Source organism: Atractosteus spatula, chromosome 14, assembly GCF_055471065.1.
Source record: "Atractosteus spatula isolate fAtrSpa1 chromosome 14, fAtrSpa1.hap1, whole genome shotgun sequence".
In the NCBI taxonomy this organism is placed as follows: Eukaryota; Metazoa; Chordata; class Actinopteri; order Semionotiformes; family Lepisosteidae; genus Atractosteus; species Atractosteus spatula.
Window position 1 is genome coordinate 5,876,666 of NC_142719.1, and position 21,258 is coordinate 5,897,923.

The 21,258-nt window shown below is 37.3% G+C and overlaps 2 protein-coding genes and 1 long non-coding RNA gene across 5 annotated transcripts in view; all 3 read left to right on the forward strand.

Moving 5' to 3' along the window:
• The first annotated feature begins 310 nt into the window (after positions 1–310).
• LOC148820474 (uncharacterized) lies at positions 311–5,832 on the forward strand. The gene is made up of 7 exons (XM_088933513.1): positions 311–575; positions 1,022–1,083; positions 1,931–2,029; positions 2,122–2,284; positions 2,833–2,891; positions 3,627–3,725; positions 4,253–5,832. The coding sequence occupies exons 1-7, from the start codon at positions 311–313 to the stop codon at positions 4,529–4,531; spliced, it is 1,026 nt and encodes a 341-aa protein (XP_088789639.1). The 3' UTR covers positions 4,532–5,832.
• A 3,330-nt stretch (positions 5,833–9,162) lies between these two features.
• LOC148820475 (uncharacterized) lies at positions 9,163–10,884 on the forward strand. The gene is made up of 3 exons (XR_016094164.1): positions 9,163–9,233; positions 9,795–9,892; positions 10,854–10,884. It is a non-coding gene; the product is annotated as an uncharacterized LOC148820475 (long non-coding RNA).
• Positions 10,885–12,981: 2,097 nt separating this feature from the next.
• Positions 12,982–21,258, forward strand: part of inpp5b (inositol polyphosphate-5-phosphatase B) — a 28,279-nt gene continuing 20,002 nt past the window's right edge. Inside the window, exons 1-2 of one of the 3 annotated variants that reach the window (XM_088933514.1) lie at positions 12,982–13,318; positions 14,402–14,566. In XM_088933514.1, the coding sequence (XP_088789640.1) occupies positions 13,237–13,318; positions 14,402–14,566 (247 nt within the window). In that variant the 5' untranslated portion in view covers positions 12,982–13,236. Of the gene's footprint in view, positions 13,319–14,401; positions 14,567–15,839; positions 16,061–21,258 lie in introns of those variants that run through there. The other 2 variants (XM_088933515.1, XM_088933516.1) reach the window with 2 other exon arrangements.

Genomic DNA, 21,258 nt, shown 5'->3' on the forward strand with positions numbered 1-21,258 from the left:
TTTACTTCTGTTTTTATACTAAGGTTTTAATATAAATATTAAAACAAATATATTAATACAATATTTAGTATGATCAATATCATCATATAAGCTCCATACATCACAGAAATTTCTCAAATGTAAAACAGTATTCAAACACTCTTTTCTCTGCCTTAATGAATTAATTTAATAATGCTCTTTAATTATTTAATAGTTTGGCTATACATGTTTTGGATATAAGTTCTCCAAATCTATATGGCTATAAGTATTAAAATCAGAATTAATACTAAAACTTTGTTTTTCGGTAACAGGCTTTCTTCTGCTTTTAATCATGCTGACAAGAAGCTCCACATTAGTGTCAGGTCAAGAAACTACAACTGCAACATCACTTAGCAACTCTACAGCTCAAGAAGATTCATCTACAACCCCAAACATAACATCTACAGAACCAACAACATCTGGAATGAATGACTCCTCATCATCAAATGTTTCATTCAGCACTACTACAGCACCTGGAGTTGGATCAATGGTCACTACCATTCCAAGCAATGGCACAGGAAACACAAGTTACTCTTGGGCCACCACTGTTTCTCCAGGTGCAGTTATATTTTCTAATATTTCCACAACGGCCATAACACATATATAACACCAGCCAACACAGCCACCAACCACATACCAAAATAATTTAGCCTATAATATTGAAATACTATATTATACAGGCTAGCAATATAGAGTATGCAAGTGTATTTGGTAAATACTGTTGCCCATTTTCACATAAACATGAATAATTAAGGTTTTAGGAATATGTAACAAGCTACTCTGCCACGTTTTTGAAGCCAGATTTACTGCACACAACAGCTGGATGAGTGATCTGAACGATCTTTAGATCAATTGTCTACTAAGTGCCAAACATGCTTGATAAACCAAATGTTCTTTGTGTGTACAATTTTCATGTTCTTATGTTAAGTGTCATTAAGGCATTGCTCTTGTTCTTTGTTTAATATTTTTAACTGAAGTCATTTCCATTTTATTTTTATGGCAGTCTCTGGAATGACAACAGTTTATGCAAACTCCACTTCTGCAGCGAACAGCACAACTAGTTTGGTAAGTGCAAAGAGAACCTATCCATCCTCCTGTCGTTCCTGCCAAGCACTCATTCTGTCAGCACAGTTCTGTTTTTTATCATCTTTACAGTTTGTTCACCCCACTCTTAACTCCTTCGAAATTTGGTTTTCATTTAAAGGGGAACTGCAGTCCCAATTTCTCAGACAAGTTTCTAAATCTCAGTAGCAAAATCCATTAATTGATGGTACTGTATATATTTTTTTACAAATTTCAATTTTTATTTAATTCGTAAACCCCTGGTCTCGCCATGGGTGAGAACAAGATTTCCCACAAATTGTGACATGAAGCGGCCCTTCCTGCTCACTAGTCACTGTAATGACTAATGCAATGTGATGTACGAGAGAATAAGTGCAAGTTGTACAGCAGACATTTCACTGTAGAAAGTATCCAATGTGATCTGCATGCAAAGTTAACAAACAGAGAATTAATGAAGAGAATTGTTTATATTGGATTAAAAGAGATGTACTCTTTCTAACGCCAAAATATAAAAATAACATTGCCAATTACCTTTAACGTTAAAAGGCTTAAAATTGCCTTTACCTTTAAATGACCTTTAATTTTTGAATTTCTACCTACTGAGTGTCTTTCCAGTTTGTTAGCCGTTTTTGAGGTTTGGACGAAAGCCTGAAGGAGCCAGATCTCTACTACTGTATATAACAGCAAGGAAATCCAAAGCTCTCACATCTGCATAAATTATTTCTCAATATTTACATCTCTTAAGATGTTTACAGACCAAGCAGTGTGTGTATTTTGGTCTTTCACATGTTGCTACACAGTGAAACAATAGTACTGTACTGTATATGAAGCTCAGCTTCTTCTTTTACAGCTTGCCTGTAAGTCTTTCAGCTGCAGCGCGCCAGATTGCTACAGAATGTATATGAACGAGACAGCAAGCAACTGCTCTTCTGGCAATGCCTTCTGTGAGGTAAATACTGCCATTCTAATGTGTGTTACTTTGGTAGCCTGCCTCGGATAACTACAGGATCTTCACAAAGAGAATGTGCTTGTCTCCCACAGCTCAAACGGCTGAGCAGCAGCAACTACACCGCGGGCTGCAGCACCACCTGCAACGGCACGTCCAGCAGGTGTGCGAACGAAACCCAGCTTCCGTGTGTTGTCGAGTGCTGCCGAACCCCCAACTGCCTGAACGGATCCATGCAGCTCATCAGCACCAGCTTCGGTACATCGTTTTTCATGAGTTTTACTGTGCTGAGATACACGCTATTGGTCATGAAGGCTGACGTTCCTCGGACACACAAATGAGTGTACAAAGACAGGAACTAGGTTTAATGCTTAGGAAACAGAGAGGGGAACAACTGTGGTAGTGCAAAGTATTCTTAAAGCATTTTTAATTTTATATGGCAGGGATAATTATTAATTAACCAATTATGGTGACATTCTGTTGGCCATAGTTACCAAACCCCATTGCATTACCCAGCCTCAACTCAAGTAGTTGTCTCCACCCTATCTCTATCTAGTACTATATTCCAAACCATACAAAAGGCCAGCAGAATATAACTGATCTCTGAATTTACTCACTTGCTTTTTTAATGCAGTTGTAAAGGACAGAATAAAAAATGGTAAAAGAGGAATAGATTGAAACGAACCCTCATTATTAAATTCTGAAGAGCATAGCAAAAGAAATTTTCATCCATTTTCAATGTCCACGTCGTCCAGTACAGAGTCACGTTGAACTTAATTACACTTTATTTTTCTTTAATTTACCAGTGACTACACGTGCGCCAACAACCACCACCACTAACCCAACTACAACTGTTGCAAATAATGTAAGACGTTGCTTGTCATTTTTATTATTGTGATAAGTGGTAGTAACTGGAATGGTCAACATTTTGCTCCGCTTTTTTTTCAACAGCACAACAGCTTTCAAAAATATCTTATCTGGAAATAAGACCTATTGACATACAGTATTCAATAGCATTCCCTCATTTGAATGAACAGAAAGTCACTTAAGAATGAAGAGCTAATTACATTGCACATACATAATTCAAACTTTTTTCTATCATTGCATGGAAGAAAACTGTCCAGACTGCAGGAATCTAGCCCAGTCATGGCTCAGTTCATGATTACACTGATTTCTACAAACTACAAACTACCCCTGTAACAATCAACCAAATTTGATTGTTTTTCTTGACTTTTTTTCAACTTATCATTCAAAGATTTGAGAGCTGTCAAAGCTCTATTCTGATCTATCTGGGTCAAATGTTTTTGCCTGTGCCAGTGATCAGCAATATTAGACTGGACGGTTTTTCAGGAAAGAACACTCAGGATGTTTATATTCCATTTAGATGTATTCTTTTGCACTGCCAATATTAAGAAGATAACCAAAACAGTTTCTTTCTTTAATTAGAGTGCAGAGTATCTACACCACATCAAAGCATACTTTGGTAGCTAAATATGAAACAGAGAAAGAGAAAAAAGCTCACCGGAAGTGAATGTATCTGAAATGATAGCATGATTCTTTATTTCTGTGTTCTGAAGCAGTTGCTCTCTTAATTCAACAGGGCAAGAAGTGCCAGACCATGACTTGCACTGGTGAAGCCTGCTACAAAACACAAGCGAAAAATGACAAGTTGTGTCCCATCGGATATGAGTTTTGCGAGGTTGGTGTCACTTTTACTTGTAAATAAGCATTTAAAATATACGTCCTTCAACATCAGATACAGTCACCAAAATCTAGCCTGATCACTGACGAGCTTCAGAGACTCATATTTCTCTATCTGAGATGTTCCATTTTTCAAGCGTTTCTCAGGTAGCGTTTTCAGACATTGTCACTGGCTTGCAGGAATGAAAAATATAAAGACAGTCATAATATTACACATGCAGAAAGACATATGATACAACATGATATTACATCTGAAAAACACATAAAGCAGATATTAAAGGAATATATTTAAGGATTTCTTATTTCTTGACTAAAACATTAATGTGAAAATTAATATAATAGGGACAAAAACTAAAGCTAAATCCAGTTTCTATTACTTCGCCCCTGCAGTAGATGGCTTGAGGGAGAAGTCTCTGAACATGAATGAACAGTGTAGTTGCAGGTTCACAAGGCAATTTGGAGACGATGCTATGGAGTGTGTGCAGACAGATGATCTTCTGGGGTTCTTGTGTTTTTCCCCTTCAGCTGAAAAAGACAGTTGCCAATGCTGTCATGACCTGGACCTCAGGCTGTAGCAAGGACTGCATCAAACTCCCCCTGATCGTCTGCACATCCACTACTGTGGACTGCCTTCTGGAATGCTGTAATGCCACTCAGAAAGACGCCTGTCTCAAGATGGATGGGTCTGTTAACATGCCCAATGGTGCCAGCACACTTCATATTCCTTCACACTTCATGTTCCTGACCAGCTCATTCCTGATCTGGATTTTAAACAGTCAGCTTCAATCTCTCCTGATTCCGTAGGCCAGGAGAGAGTGGCGATTCTTTCTGTGGCTTAGAGCGAACAACACAAGTTGACTGACAGAGCAGGACATGTCCTTTGTACTGTAGTTTCACATGTCTGTTTTGTATTCTTTTTTTTGTTTGTTTCGCATGTTTGGTGAGCAAAGGTAACAGCTAAAGGGCACAACGAAACAGGAGTAGCTTTTACAGTCGCGTCAACGCTTAACGTTTTGCAAGAAACAACTCATGCTAAAAAAGACTTGATCTTTGTTATGGCTATACAAATTACACCTGTATCATGCATATTGGGAATTGCTGAAAAAAATATTGTCACTGTCATTCAAGCACTACTGTATGCATGCTGTCAGTTTTGGGGGGATTTCTAAAGTATGTTTTGCTTTAGAAATCTATCTTTTGCTTTTAGATGTAATTTTATAAAATAATATTACATGAAGCCTTTTTTATAAACATGCACTGAATTAAGAATTTCTGTCTTTACAGAAATATTACTTATGAATTAAAGTTGGGCCCATTGACTGCATTTCAATACTGACAGTAAATATTGAAAAAAAGTCTTCTTTCTAGGCACAGTACAGTATCTTCAAAGATAGATATTCTGGCATGTATTTTATAGACAAAAAGACATATATAATTCATTGGAAGTTGGCAAGCAAAGTGCTTTCAAGTTGTTAATTCACTAGACGTACAATGCTTGAGTGCAGGTCCAATTCTATAGTCCTATGTGCCCCAAGGTATTTATATCTCCTTCAATGGTAACATCTCATTACCTTCTCCAAAGTCTGATGTATTCAAAGGTTTATCAGTTGTATTGTGCTAAGCTACATAAAACATTAATAATATGGTACACAAAAACAGTTACAGATATTGTTATACCTCTTCATGAAGTTCAGCTTGGTCTATTGAAACTGCTAGTTTTAGCTTTAAGTATCTGAATGCCTCAATCATTTAAATTAAAATTTGTAAATAGTTTTCTTTGAAAAAATCAGGTTGTAAAAAAGGCTTAACAAAAATCAATTCACTTTTCTGCCACAACATCAATTATGTTTTTAAATAAGATTTATTTCTGTGTACTATATATATGTGATATTGTACATTAAAATATAGCAATATATCATTATATTTTCCCTTATGAGTTATTGTGGTACAAAAAAAGTACAACAATAAACATTACATTTTTCCCTTAACAATTATTTGAAGAGCAGTTTATTTTTTAAATTATATATCTTGTTCTTGCTTTTACTGCTTTGTAACATACTATACAAAATAAACTTTCAAAGAGATTATTCTATAATAAAACAAAACTGAGTAACTTGCTTTGTGTTACTGATAAGCATGTACTGCATTGCCATGTTTTTGTGACAGACTGTATGTGATGTAATACAAAAGACAGAGATATTTACCTATCACTTAATATTAATATCTTTTTAAATAGCATTAAATATAGCAAGAAGCATTCAATAAAAAAAAATATTCCAAAATTGCATTTTAGCTTTGTTCAATCACTGGGAAAGGTGCAGCTGTGGTCAAAAAATGAAACTCAATTCACTAATCAAATTCACATTCCAGCTCCAGGACTAGTAAGTGGCATTATATATAGCAGTGGATATACAGCACAGTATATACTGGGCTTGAGTCTTTAAATGTTATTCAGACCTAAGTTCCAGAAACACAGAAACGGGAAACTAAAATTCAGAGTTTCCTTTATTTTTTGTATTGTCATTGTGGGTGTTAAAGTCTTTATGTATTACTATCAATGCGGGGGCAACATTTGAGAAAACATCCTCAAATATAAATAACTCCTAGCAGAAAAGGTGAGAGGTATTCAAAATGGAGAGGCTTTATGATCCCAAAGGATTTCTTCAAGAAGTTCCCAAACCTATGTGTTTCAGGTCTATGTCAATAGCAGGTGGTTTTTAATTTTGCTGGTGAATAAGATAAGATCATTTTATTAACCCTATACAATTTCTTGCATTAGAAAATTGGTCTTTTCATAGACCCCAGCTTGTTTTCCCATCAGACACACAGACAGGGAGAGAAGCCTGGGGTCAGAGCACAGGGTCAGCCATTGTACAGCACCCCTGGAACAGCTGGGGTTAAGGGCCTTGCTCAGGGGCCCAGCGAACTAGGATTCCTCTGCCAGCCAAAGGATTTGAACCAGCAACCTTCCAGCCACAGGCACAGATCCTTACCCACAGAGGTGAACAAGGAATCCCATTAGCCTTAATTATCATCTAGACCCCCAACAACAGCAACTTCTTTGATTGTGTGTTATGCAATCACAAAATCAAGTTGTGTCTTACTGTATGTCATTCATGGTTTTTAATAATTCATTTTAAACATAAAACCAAACATAGAATAAACATAGAATAAAACATTTTTTTTATTTTACAATTTTATATCATCCTGTTAATTTTCTTTTTAAAGTTGTTCATTGGAACTTTATTTAGCCGTTCAATGAAAAAGAACAAGCTTTTGATGTCAACCTTGAAGTCTCTGCTTACTGCATTTTTAAATTTTGTTGCTGTTTTTCATTTTTCTTAAGACAGCACCAGCCTCCTAGAGCTTGAATACTTAGCAATGACATGACTGACATGTCATCATCACACAAAAACAACCTTATTCTTTAACAGTGTCTATCGGTTTTTCTGTGCATGAAACCCAGTTTGTTTTGCACAGGTTATCCTCACCAGTAGGGAACCACTTAATTACTCCTGAGTGGGAAGCCAGCTCATGGTAGCATGTAATAAATGCCTTGCCACGTGATTGGACAGGTGCTCTGCATGTACTTTTCCATGATCTCAGTCCAGGTGTGTAATGTGTGTCTGGCAATAATATTTGCTTACTTCAATTACATATGTATTATCAATGCAAAGCATTGCAAATCAGATATGAGGAATATAATAAAGAGTTTAGATTCCTTTCAAATTCCTTATTCCTATACTATTAGTAGTAGTAGTATGCTATTGTTAAAATGTTATGTTTGATTAGAAGATTTAATGTTAAGTTGGTAGACAAACTTCCACTACTGCTGTGACTATTTGCCATAATAATTCAATGGGTGTAAACCAAATATAAAGTACATTGCTTTGTTATCTTACGGTTAATACTTTCATTAAAGTCACACAACTGAATGTGACTCATTTCATTTCATTAATAATTTAATTATTGTCTATCCAACTATTTGGTTTCAGATGTTGTAATAATATTACATTATTGTTGCTGTGATTTGCATACTGCTGGCCTAGTCATTTGTTATAAAATAATCATGTCCAGACTGCCTGAAGGCAGTTTTTTATACATGTATATGCTTGGTTATATCGATTTAAAACTTTTGAATTGATGAAATTTTCCTATTTAATGTCCTTGCAAAATTCATACTGTTTGTAGCTATGGATTTCTGACATTTATGGTCTGAAAGTGACTGATACAATAGGTCAGAACGACAGTGCCACAGACCTCTAGTTACTTCTATTCTGTTTCAGAGTGATTGTTCTTTCTTCTTAAAAAAAAAACCACAAACAGCCTTGACATAAACACCAGCGTTCTTGCAAAGCTGCTCACCAACTCGCTATCTAATTACCTTTCACACCGGGAAACGCCAACAAGTATTAATTCTCCTAAGCGTGTTTTGTAATACAACAGCTAATCCGCTTCGTGACGTCATGCGAAAAATCCGAAATCTCTGCGTGGCAGCCTGGGAACTGCGCCTGGAAGGGAAGCGGAACATCTGGAATGCCAGGCTGCAGTGTCCGAGCGCTTGACAAACTTTTACGATCGACTTCTTCCAGTTATTTGCGGGTCGGTGCGAGGCGTTTTCTGAAATAGTCAGGTATTACAAGTGAAACTGTTTCTCGGAAATAAAAAGTTCTTCCTCACCACAATAGTTTGCCTAAATTGCATTGCTTCTTAAAATGGATCAATCTGTCGCTATTCAAGAAACCCTGACAGAAGAGGAAAGCTGCATCATAGTATCCTTTGACAGTGCCGTTAAACTGCATGACTGGAATGCTGTACAGCTTTCTATTGAGAAGCTGGGGCTGACGCAATCCCAAGGAGAAAGATGGACGCCTTTTGATAGCGATATTGAATACTGGAAGCAGTTGACATTATTTAACAGAGGTTCCTTGAAAAGTTCTGTGTTAGGCCTCGTTGCTCAGCTGTTCGTCAGAATTGCTTGTCCGCTCTTGCAAAGCTATTACCGTACTTCACCCGTTGCGCTTTCAAACAAAATCGGGCGTAGGGAATCTGATTTGCACATTTTGCCGTCAGAGTAGGAACGTTTTGCAGACCAACAGCATGATTTTCACTATTTTATTTTGTGAAGCAAACACGTTTAATTTAATGGAAAGACCACTCAGAGCATGCTCAGAACGTTTGAGCGCAGCATACTCACATAACGGTATACTGGAAACTATCCACGCGATGGCGATGTTACACAACTTCATTGCTTGTCGCCTGAGCGTGGATCACTCTAATGGGTGCCGTAATTTAGTCATTTGCATTTCATAGCAAATTGCACGTACGAAATAAATATACTTTTAATCACAAAGGAACTGTATTGATTAGTAGGGTGTATATTCCTTTATTCTAACAGTTTCCCTTAACTGCGAAAATTAAAACATGCTGTCCAATGCTTTCTCATTGTGGACAGCATCACAGAAAGCAGACTTCTGGGTTTGGTGGAACGTGGACAAGAACATGCGTGAGTCTCCGTCCATCCATTTTCTAATTGCTTCATCCAATTCAGGGGTGTGGGGGAGAACCTGGCACGCTGCAGGCACAAGCAGAGTACACCCTGGACAGGATACCAGTCCTCAAAGGGCAAACAAAGACACACACATTTGCACCATGGCTAGTTTTCCCCAGAAGCTGATTCACTCAGCAGCATGTCTTTGGACTGTGGAAGGAAACTGGGGGACCAGGAGGAAATCCACAGGAACACTGGGAGAACATACAAGCTCCATGCAGATAGCACCCCAGGTCCCACATTGAGCCCAGAGCCCCAGAGCTGCAATGCAGCAATGCTAACCACTGTGCCACTGTGTCACCTGCATGCATGAGACTATTTTTTTACTGTAATTAAGGAACTCTGGCATAGTGCTTCTGTGTTACAGCATGAAATATTTCGATGAGAAATATGAATTTTATTCCATGCTGGAGATAATGCAAACCACACCTAACATTGCCTTTTATCACAGCTTACTAAATGAGGATATTTATTAAGATTCTAGTGCAATTTACCTGTTTGTTTTCGTCCCTTCAGGTTATTTTTATTCACTCACAGAAGAATGGCAATAACTGGTGATGATATTACATTGGACAAAGTAGTGCCTATTACTGAAGATTTTGTCATTGAAGAAGGTATGTAGTTCTTTTCAGAAAGTGCATGTATTTTTATTACTTTTGGTTCACTTAATGTGTGGAGTCTTCCGTGTGGTCATTAGGTAAGTACAGGAGTTAGCGAATTTTGTTCCATTTTCTATATAATTGCTCGTACAACTTGTATTGGAATACCAAGTTAACAAATATTAAAGACATTGTGCAGATTTATTATAGTACACTAATGCTATGCAAATATGCAAAGGTTATATTGTGTCTCTGTCAACAATTTATTCTATCATTGAACTGAAGAAAAAAAAACAGCCTGCACTGCCAAGACAATAGAATGGAAAATTGTAATGGATCTGAGCTGTACTGCACTCCCAATTTAAAACATGGCAATGTCCTTGCTTCAGAAATGGATACTGACAGAGAGCATTACTCTGGCTCTGGTGTGCCAAAATACCCAATGCTGACATCAAATGCAGCTTACACTCACCGTTATTGACCTTGGAGTGAAATCTACTCTTCTCCACATTTTTATTAAACAGTTTCCATTTTTCTAATGCAGAAAAAGATACTTCTAAAGATCCATCCACCCATCCAACCTTTTTTTAACTGCTTTATCCTGTATAGGGTCACAGAAGACATTGGAGCCTATCATAGCAAGTAACAGGAGCGAGGCAGGATATACCCTGGACAGGACACCAGTCCATCTCAGGGCACACACCTGCACTGCCACAAACACAGACACTCACACCAGGGCCAGTTTTCTCAGAAGCCAATACAAATAATAACCCACTAAATCAACTAACCCATAGGCACAATGACTTTGTATAATTCTGTTTTCTTGAACACACTGTGGGATCTAACTTTTAAACTGGCAAAACAACTTACAAACTGTGGCCTTAGCAATTTGTTGGTATATAGACATCTAGTCGTGAGCTGCTTCCGTATTTAAAGGTACACGAGTGTTGAGTGTTTCTGTTTTTCATCTTTACAGTGACTTCTCCGGATGAACTGGCCATAGTTGGTGAGTTATCAGCACTGGTGTTTTTTAAGAACTTTGTGACTTGTACAAACCAGTGGGCTCTCACGTTCTGTCTGTCGTTTCCTCTTATTTAAACATTTAGACGTGCATGCTTTGAAGCTCTTGGTTAAAGGAGTTTGTAAACTGTTTTAGGCTCAGTTCTGACCATCTTCTCCACCCTCCCTAAGGCTCAGACACCACAGTAAGGGTTATGCTACCAGGACTGGAGCTGAGGCTGAGGCTGCTCTTTGGCTCCCATTCTCGGTTGTTTTTATACGAAGTGGACAAGGCCTGCCAAGGTAGGCCCTCATTTTGCTCATTTCTTTTAAGGTGGTCTCTAATGTCAGTGGACAAAAGGCTTACGGGGTGCGGGACTCAGCTCGCTTGCATATTTGTGCACGTGTGCTCATTCAGGAACTCATTCACTGCAAGGCAATGTGTTTACCATATTCAGATTAGCTGGCTTGCTAATTTTCATCTGCAGTCCTGAGGCAGGTTATGATCGCTGCTATAATCACTCAGTTCTCTCATCGAAAAAGCCAGCCTGACAAAAGCACAGTCAGGGAAAGATGGAGAGTAGTAATACTGTGCTTAGTAAAATGGTGGCAAATTAGTAAGAGTAACTGATGGGAAGGGTATTTGTGCCAATACCAAACACTGAAGGATGGAAGAAGAACAGAGGCCATGGTTTCAGCAACTTTGTGACCTAAGCTTTGTATTAAGGCCTTTTTAAAGGTGACCTGATCAGGCATTGTTCCACCTGGACCTCGTTGGGAAAAAGTGCACCTAACAAGCCTTTGTGTGATTGGCAAGTCGCAATGCCTCACTGCACAAGCTGTATTGCTGGTCAGGGGGCTTAAAACAAATCCACAACTTTTTGTGAAAGTAAATAAGCTATAATTATAGTATTCTCATTCCAGAAAATGTTGCATTTCTTTTTTTCATCAGTATATATGCTTTATTTCATTTATTGAATTGGAGAAAACTGCATTTGTGTGCTCACAAACTAGGAAACTAGGCTATATTTTAGGTTGTTTTTTTATATATTATTTACAATGAAAAGAAAAATTCAATTAACGTAATTTAATATTTATTTAAAAGAATAAATGGAACCTGTTGGGGCACATTCTTTACACATCAGAATGGAAGTTTATAGGAAGGGCAAATGGTTACCTTGGTGTTTGCTACCTGTTCTTTAAACAAGAATTTTCATTTCACTGTGTTATTTCTATCAAACTGGAGTGTCTGAACTGTGAGCATTATGTATTAAAGCAAAAGCAGACACTCACTCAGGTAAATTAATTATATAATAACAGCAGTATTCAGAAAAAAAACACTTTTCCTGAGCTACTTCATACCCTTTGAACTGTATAAAACATCTATTGAGTATTCTATGAACAATAAACGTTAACTATCGCAGGTCAGCAAAGATAACAAGAAACAACTGAGTAACAACTAGATGAAAGAGTTGAAGGGCGTACTTATTGCTTGTACTGTTTGTTACTCCTCTTATAAACATCCTAATCTTTTGGACCCAGAACAACCATATTGATTCATAACTGAAGGAATGAGGAAACAGCTTGTTTGAATTCTTGCAAATTGTCTCATTTACTCATGTCAAGTACCTGCTTAACAAGTTATACTGTATGTTCATTTACAGCACACACCACGTACTGTGAAGTGTTGTATACATATCAGAAAACTGGTGAAACATCATATATTTTGAAATATATTATGAAATATGGATATAGCAAATTACCTGTAACAGTTCTTTGGTAGAATGGCATTTATTACTAAATTCACTATTATATACAGTAATGGAAACTATGCTTAAGATCTTGGCTTGGAACACAACATGTGTTCAGTTTTAAACTTCTGGTCTGAATCAAGCCACCTCTTGTCAGAAAAGAAAACTGACAACCCATTTTAGTGCAAAATGTAGTTTTTTTTACTGGTGCGACGGAGGTTTATTGGTGAGGAGACCACAGCAGTCAAACTGAAGAGAACGGATGAGAGAGGAAAGACGAGAGAGAGGGGGTGGAGTTTTGATTGAAGCTCTTTCTGTTATCTGCTGAAATACTTTGTAGATCACAGAGAATTTACAGTTTACAGTTATGTTCTTTATAGTAGAGCTTCAGCTTATGGTTTTAGCTCTGATGTAGCTTATGTTTTCTTACCATTTGTTGGTGGAATAAGCTTGAGGAATCTGCTGCTGAGAAGAGCACAAAGAGGGGGTTGTATCAACAATGTGTTATTTATGACATTGGTACACTATTTTAGACAGTGGTGTACAACTGCACAACTCCTTAAGAAGGTTCCAAGGTAAAGCCTTAAGGTTTTGTTCAACATTTCCTTGATGGTATTCCTAATGGACTCCCACAACAAGGATATTGCTTCAGAAAGTGTGAGCAACAAGACGAATATCCAAAATGCACAGGGTAAGGTTAAGAACTGAACGGCAGGCATTCGTCATTGTGGTCAACTTGAAAAGGCAGGCCACTTTTTAAATGTGGTTTTGCTGCTTAGAATTCAAAACAACATATCTACTAGTAAGGGGAAGTCAATGCTGAGTTTTAAAGTTATGAGCTGGCATTTTTGCAATATACTGAGTATGAGTGTGTATGTGTGCTTGAGTTGTATAAAAGAATAGAGATTGATTACAGCTGTTCTGATATGGCTTCAGAACAGCTGGAGAGCAGGAAAATGATCAACATAGTTAAAGGGTGAAGGTTTTTTTTTAAATAAAGGGAACTAAAAAATAATAACATGAAGAGCATAAAAAGGTTACAAGCTTACAAGGTTAGAAGTAGATTTGGCTAGTAGCACCAAAGATTTCATCCAGTGATCTTTTGAAGAATCACAGGCAATGAATAATTAATTCAAAATACATATTTTTAAAAAAAGTACACGTATCCTTTTTATTATCGACTAGACATCAACATGTAGTGTACTCAGGAAAATTAAATGTACCAGACACTTACCATGGTGCTGCTAGTGTGTTTCGACACAACCATTGCCCAATCTTCTGTGAGGCCTGTATCCTTCACTTTCATTTAGTGTTTCTCAAGAAAATATTACAGTAGTCAGTAGTGCAATAGCTGCATTTTGTAAACTAGTATGCAGAGGAAAGTATAACAGTTTTTTTTCAAAGGCATACCTAATGCATATTATTTTATATATCATATAAAACTAGGTACATGTTATTATTATTATTATTATTATTATTATTATTATTATTATTATTATTATTGTCAGGTGTCCAAATTGTTTAGTATTCTTATTCCTCTGTGTTTGTGTTTGTTATATTAGGTTTATGTTGTCTACACTGTATAGCCAGATAGAATTCTGATGTAGATAGTGGGATTTAACAGAGGTCCATATAGGGAGGTTTCCTTTGTGAGCAGAGGATGTGTGTCAAAGTGTACATAATGTACATAACAATGTTACATATTTAATTCTGCTGTGCACAGAAGAAGAAAAAAACTGCTTCTGAGATTTGCTTTTCTTTTCCTCCAAAAAAGTTTGTAAGCAGTCATCCAGAGAGACTCCTCAATCCCAGTTTGTGTGGCTGTCAAAATACTGCAGATCATCTAAGACTGACAATCCTCCCGGAAAGGAACAGGCTATCCAGACCTCAGCACAAAAAGGAATTAATTTCTCTAAAATTGGACCAGTGAAGAAATCAGGCAAGTAGAATGCTTGTTTTATTATCTGTAAATAATACTTTACTTACAGTAACTACAGACCTTGGTATACTTCAGTCTCAAGGAGCTATTAATCACAAACAGAATTTATGCATGTTTTAATATAAAGAGCCTTTATTAGGTATGTGCTTCTGTAGTAATTGATCTCAACACTCATGTTTGCCAAGCTCTTGCCTATAAGCACTGAAGATACTGTATTTGTTAATTGTTGGGACGTCAGAATGTCTTCTGGGTGTGTGGAATTCATGAGGCAGGTGTTAAATGGTTAAAAAATATCACAAGAGACATGTGGAATTCCACTTTGAGCATCTCAACTACAGTTCAGTATGATAAACCATGCTTTTTTGCATTTCTTTTATTTTGTAGCATTATGTGTGTTAGCATCTGATTTCAGATGTTTCAGCATCCTACTGCTGTATGTTTTCTGCTTGTCAATGATGAATGTACAGTATAAACTTTCCAGGGCTTAGTTTAAAAAAAAAAGGTTAATGGTCTTATAAATATTCAACTGGTACATGCTTAATGAAAGAAAGCTATTTTTCAGATCATTGTTTTAAGACATCAGACATACTTTTAACATTTTTTATTTGGACTTCATACTGTACAATATTGTATTCTATATCTGTGATGAGCTGTAACAGCTAATTCTTCTTCATATACAGTGCAAATATGTACTGTATTTTCACATTAGAGAGACAATCCCACCCACACCACTTCCAGCAGCAACCTTAGCTTTCACAAGAAGTCTGCCAACCAGGTACTGATCAGGCTCACACCTGCTTAGCTTCAGTGGGCAGACAGTTGGGAGCTGCAGAGTGATATAGCTACTGGCAATAAACTTATAAACTTGATGACTAAATAACCTTACATGCAGTGCAGTTTGACCATGTTCTGTATTTATAACATTATTGAATATCTTTGGAGATGATGCTAATAGCTTTATGTCCGAGTCCGAGACTGCCTTTTATTAGTATTATTTCGTGTACTATGGATCAGGAAGGACAAGCAGAATACATGAAGATCCAGAAGGGTGAGGCAGGTTAAAATACCCACAAAAAAAGTAGCTGATGCAGACTGGGGTTTATAAGAGAAGCCGCTGAAATGATCGAATGACGCGCACACGCTGAGCAAAGACTCCCGCACGTGCACCGGGTTGCCATAGGTAAGCGAACGCGTTCTCGTGGAGAGTTCATCATGCATCCCGAGCCGGGGTTTGATTGGTCTGGTCTGTTTGAGCTTCATTTAGTCGCGCAACAAGAGAAAGAAAACAAAATCTTTGCATACGAGGAAATGGTCTTCGGAGCTTTACGTATAATGCAAGTGAGGGAGCTGGGCAATGTCTCATGCGATCAAGCAATCTGGTAAATAACCATTATGCTGTATTTGTTAGTTGACTTGTTGGTTTCACGGATTGTTTTTGAACAGCGTGCCTAGGGGAAAGTTCACTCTTGTCTGCACACCCTTTGGTCGTCGTAGGTGAGTAAAAAAAGGTGCTGTAGTACGCCGCAGAAGACTGTAAATATAGGTGTTTCGTTTTCATATATGGCATTAATTTGTTTCAAGAGCGCTTTGAGAATTCACTTTCAGCTTTTTCTGCTCTTGACACTGTTAACTGCTTACCTGCCTCATAAGGGAATGATCTAAATATGAAGTTGTTCACGTTGCTGTGTCCAGTCCAGTCCAGTCCAGGCTGTTTTGATATAAAATACCTAAGAGCATTAGAAAGTTGACAAAGGAGAACAGACGCATCTGGCCACTAGACTCTTTCGGTTTTTAATAGCGAATTGATCCGAGGAAGTCATCCAGCTGTTCAACAACAGGGCAGGGTAGCTTGTTCCAGATCCCCCACAACCTTTTGAGTTACGAACTGTCTGCTTGTGTCTTTTGGGCCTTTCGTGTCTATTTTGATTTCGAAGAAGTTTAAAATGTTGACTGTGATGTCTTTTAGCATTTTGAAGACTTATTTTTCCTTCCCCTGTAGTCTCTGTTCTTTTAGCCTGTCAGAAGAGAACCTTCAGATTCTGCCTATGCTAGTTTGCTTTCAAATGTTAGTATTTGAATACCGTACAATTATCTTACCTGTTGGTAAATTATGTTGCTATGGTCTTACTTTGGTAAGTACAAGATAGTAGATATAATCTCTGTAAGATTTTTTTATCCCTCCAAAGAAATTATATTAAGCATTGCACTGCATAACCATGACTGGAAAAGTCTAGTTGCTAAGATTATCTACCTTAGATGTCTGATTAGGGTTAAGTTTAAAAGCCCATTTGGAAAATTCGGCCTTGTACATCAGATTTAATCAGCATCCCTTGCTTTACTGTGATATTTATACTTAATATTTTATTCCTCGGAAATTCTTTAATTATATCACAGTCCACCATGGAGTTCTGAAAATCAGCTATTTAGGAATAACTTATTTTTTCCCTTTTATCTTACAATTAGTCTTGCAGAGACAAGTAATACATCATTGCATTTCTCCTGCCAGAAAACCTGACACTATATCATATGCAAGATACAGATTAATTATGTTGTCTTCTACTGTAAAGTGCCTCACTGGGCTGAGTCAGCCCAGAAACTGCAAGTCAGCAGGTAATCTGTATTACAAAGTGTCTGGAGAAGTGTTTCAGAACCAGCTTAACTATTCTGATTAGGCTATCCCTTATATGCAAAATAATTTCAATTGACCTTGATTGAATATTTTCATCACAGTACACAGTACATTTACAGTACAGTACATAAAAAGGTGAAGTCCATTCCAGAGCCACAGCATCTCAATGGGCCAGACCTCATCCTGGTTTCTATAATTATAAGTGGACTGGGGAGCACATGACTCCACCCCTGGATGGGATGCTGGTCCATGGCGGGCATCACCCCACAGCAATGCTGATCCCCACTCACACAGCTGGGAGGACTTAACGGGGTTACAGTACCTCTCTCAAGGCACACCAGCTGTGTCTGCAGCAGAGACTTAAACCCACAACCTGTCAGTCAGGTGTCCAATGCCTTACCCTCTGCACTGCACCACCCCCATACAGTACATATATTCATATATATTTAAATATGGATGTAAATACCCGTTTACCTTTTGTCACAGTGCCAATAAACAAATAAAAGAGAGTGCCGCAATTGTCCTTAAGCTTGGCCTCGAGTAACTGAAGCATAAAGTCATCCACTAAACTGGTAATCTAATTGAGAAGATCAGGGGAACTCCTAGTGCAATAATATTTTTGTTATAACAAAAAAACTGATAATTGCAGAGACTTTGTTTATAAAAAAAAACAATATAAATAGGTCAATTTCTGGCTTTTCGGTTTTACAGCAGGAAAATAGTTTTATTTTTTTCTACTTTTCTTTTCACGGAGAATCGGTATCTTTGTTTCCGGAAAAGTTACCACCCGACTGCACTGAAAAGATGGGCTGAATAACTTTTCTGGTTGGAAGTTGGGGTAAAAAGAATAAGTGCCCGTTCTAATAATTTTTGTTCGTAAGAAGAATGGTCATCTTTGGCTGGAACATAGCAGTGGTATAAAATCTGAAGCAGATTATCAAAAGTGTTAGTTGTTTTTGGTTCAGAAAGAGGTGGGGATCCATAGAGAGCTAGACTGGTCATGATGATCATGTGGATTTAATCTACAGGTTTTAAGTGACTGCCTTAAAAACATATTTCTGAAGTTCAAGGGAAAAAAAAATTCTGAGCTTCCTTAAACCAGTCTTCTCACTGGTATTAATAGAGTATCTTTTCAGCCCATCTACATGGGACTGTTTTGTACTTTAAATTGCAGTGATTTGTAGAAGTGGTCCAGCTTGTGTATATCGGCAAGAAGCCCACATGATGTCTCTGCAGTTGCCTTAATTAAAGTCAGCGTGACTCCCACATGCAAAGATGTTCAACCAAAATTAAACATCTGTACCAATGAACCAAAGTACAAAGTGGTGTGGTTTTTACATTTGTGCTAAAGACCTGTGGCCTGCACTTGAGCTTTGGAAACTGGATAAAAAAAAACTTAGTCAGGTACTGTATATTGTGCTTGCTTCTTAACAATGTACCAAACAGTTGATTTTGACACGCCTAATGTTTTGGCTATGTCTCCGATTGATTTATTCTGATGTTTCAGCCTCACGATGGCCCGCTTTAATGGCATTAACACTTCATTGGTCCTCATGTTGAGAGACAACAGCAACAGACTCCAGATGCAAATGCCACTTCTAGAATCAGCTCTAGATCGTTTGTTAGCTCTCTTGTGCGTGAACTAATGATGCAGCAACAACTGGCCAAGAAACAGCTGGGTAGCCAATTGTCTAATTTCTTTTGGTCCCCTAAAATGGGAGGACTATGTTTAAAAAGGGCTGTGATTCGTATATGGTTCACCCAATATAGACGTAAATACCCCCTGATTAAAGCTGACATTCTGCACTTTAACCTCACAGTCATTGTTTCATTTCCAATCCAGTGTGCTGGAGTACAGAGCCAAAACAACAAAAATTGTGTCACTGTCCAAGTACTTATGGACTGCACTGTATAAACCTTTAAGGACATGAAAAACTATTTTTACTCTGCTGTGGAGTGAGTTTGTATTCTTTGCATTGTACTATTACAGAATTGTGCTGCAACCAGACCACTGATATTTGGTCATTAGTAGATTTAATTCAGTTTAGCAATTAATGTTCTGGCTGTGTTAAAGTACTTATTGAAAGGGTCCTGCTCAGCTGTGTGTGTCATATTAGCATCAGTCTCACAGTGATTAAGTTCTCAGCTATCTGTTTAGGGTCACTATGTACAGTATTATATAATTGTACAGCTGACCTTTCTATGGAAACAATAATGGGGAAAAAATAAGGAATACTATTTTTCTGTTAAGCAGCTTTCACTATATAAATACCAGTGGTGCAACAATTTAATAAGGGCTTTTATGCTTCTCCAGTGTCTCTTCTGTAACAAATTCTTTATCATGGAAGGCAAGTTTAAAGTTAGATGACACTTTAATCGTTTAGAGGAAGTGGTTTTCAAAAAGAGCTCAAATGTACTTACTGATTAATATCTAAATATAATATTCAGTTTTCTTTTTCTTTTTATAGCAAAAGGAGACAAACTGTGTATTTTACTGTGAATTCTCAGATGTTAGCTGTTTTTCCATCCACATTTTTGGGAACTGCTGTATTGTGCAGGTAGTTTAACACCTACATGTTTTGAAAGTAAAACATCGCTTTCTTTTAAATGGAGGAACATTTCCTACAGTTTAAATTACTGGTTAATCAGATAGGTTGAAAATCCTTTTTCCCTAAATAATACACTATGGAAACAAATGTAAAAGCAACAGGGTGGAGCTGTTTAGCTGGTGAATGGGGCAGCGTTCTTAAGCAGGAAAAAGGAAAAACATTTATTTACAGTGTTACAGTAAAGGGAGAAAACACGCACAGCAAGAATTCTATACCCTTTTTTTCTCTAAATATGAAGACCTAGTGATACATTGTCAAGCAGAAGTTTCCCTTTATAAGCAATGAACAATGCATCTCATTTCCTTTGTAGAGAACAGGAATTTAGGTCTCCACCTAAACATTCAAGGTCAGTATAATAATAGGTAATAATATTTTCCCTGCTAATATTTCACTCTTATTTTCTTTCTCAGTGCATCCAGTTCTAAATCAATTTTTTATTGGTTTGCTGCTCCTTCAAATCTACAAAAAAAAACCATACTTAATTAGATGTCATAAACGGTAAAAAGAGAATAATTTAAATTAAGTGCTATAATGTTTTGTTTTAATTTTGTATATCTTTAAATTCTCCAGGAGATGGTTAAGTAAGATTTAGTATTCAACAAGAGATTGAAGCCTCTCTACAGTGTATTTCCACTATAATTTAAGAGCCATCTTTCATTTATTGTGCTCTTAGCACTTGGACATTGTGAAAAAATATTGTCATTAATGAGGAGATGTACTGTGGAATATTTCACTGTTATAAATGCCTATGTTTTGTAAGCCATCTCATTCCATTTCTGTGCACAAGGCAATTATACAATAGTTAATTAAGTTAATTAAAAGCATTTGCAGTATGCTAATTTCTGTTTCATACATATTCAGTAGGCCGATATACCGCAGTCCACAAAATCGTGTTATATGTGTGCCCATATTTATACAGCCTGCAGTGTCTGTATGCATATATGTGTGCATTACATGTATGCACATATTACAAAACTATGTGTACTTGTTTTTTAATTTATAAACCTGTGGTTGAGTTAACCCAGTTGTAAGGCAGAGAGGCATCGGGACCACTTCGGAATGTGGATTGCTGAGACAAGGTGCCAATCTCTTTCTCCTGCACTGGGCAGACAAACGTTGGTAATGAACCTACCAGCACATCCTAGGGGGGCATGAGGAAGCTGGAGTTCCTGGGAAAACAGGCTTTACAGAGAGAGACAGGCACCCCACCCTATAAACCGAAGCCAGGACTCTACAGCTGTGACACAGCGGTGCTCCCTGTGTGTTTGTTTCCATTAACACCTGAATTACACACTAACAAAAGGCAATTTGACCCCAAATGGCACCTATCTTATCTTATTAAACAATGGGGTTTTATTTGATGGGTCGAAGGGTTTCTTTTCATTCGTAGATTTCTTCATCTTCTCTGTTTATCAGTGCTAACTGTTCAAAATGTATTGAATAATGATTCTTCC

Excerpts from the sequence above, each read along its gene's own strand:
- LOC148820474 (XM_088933513.1), top strand. The coding sequence starts at position 311 with ATGCTGACAAGAAGCTCCACATTAGTGTCAGGTCAAGAAACTACAACT. Across the intron at positions 576-1,021 it reads GGCCACCACTGTTTCTCCAG|TCTCTGGAATGACAACAGTT; the intron begins GTGCAGTTATAT and ends TTTTTATGGCAG. Across the intron at positions 1,084-1,930 it reads CGAACAGCACAACTAGTTTG|CTTGCCTGTAAGTCTTTCAG; the intron begins GTAAGTGCAAAG and ends CTTCTTTTACAG.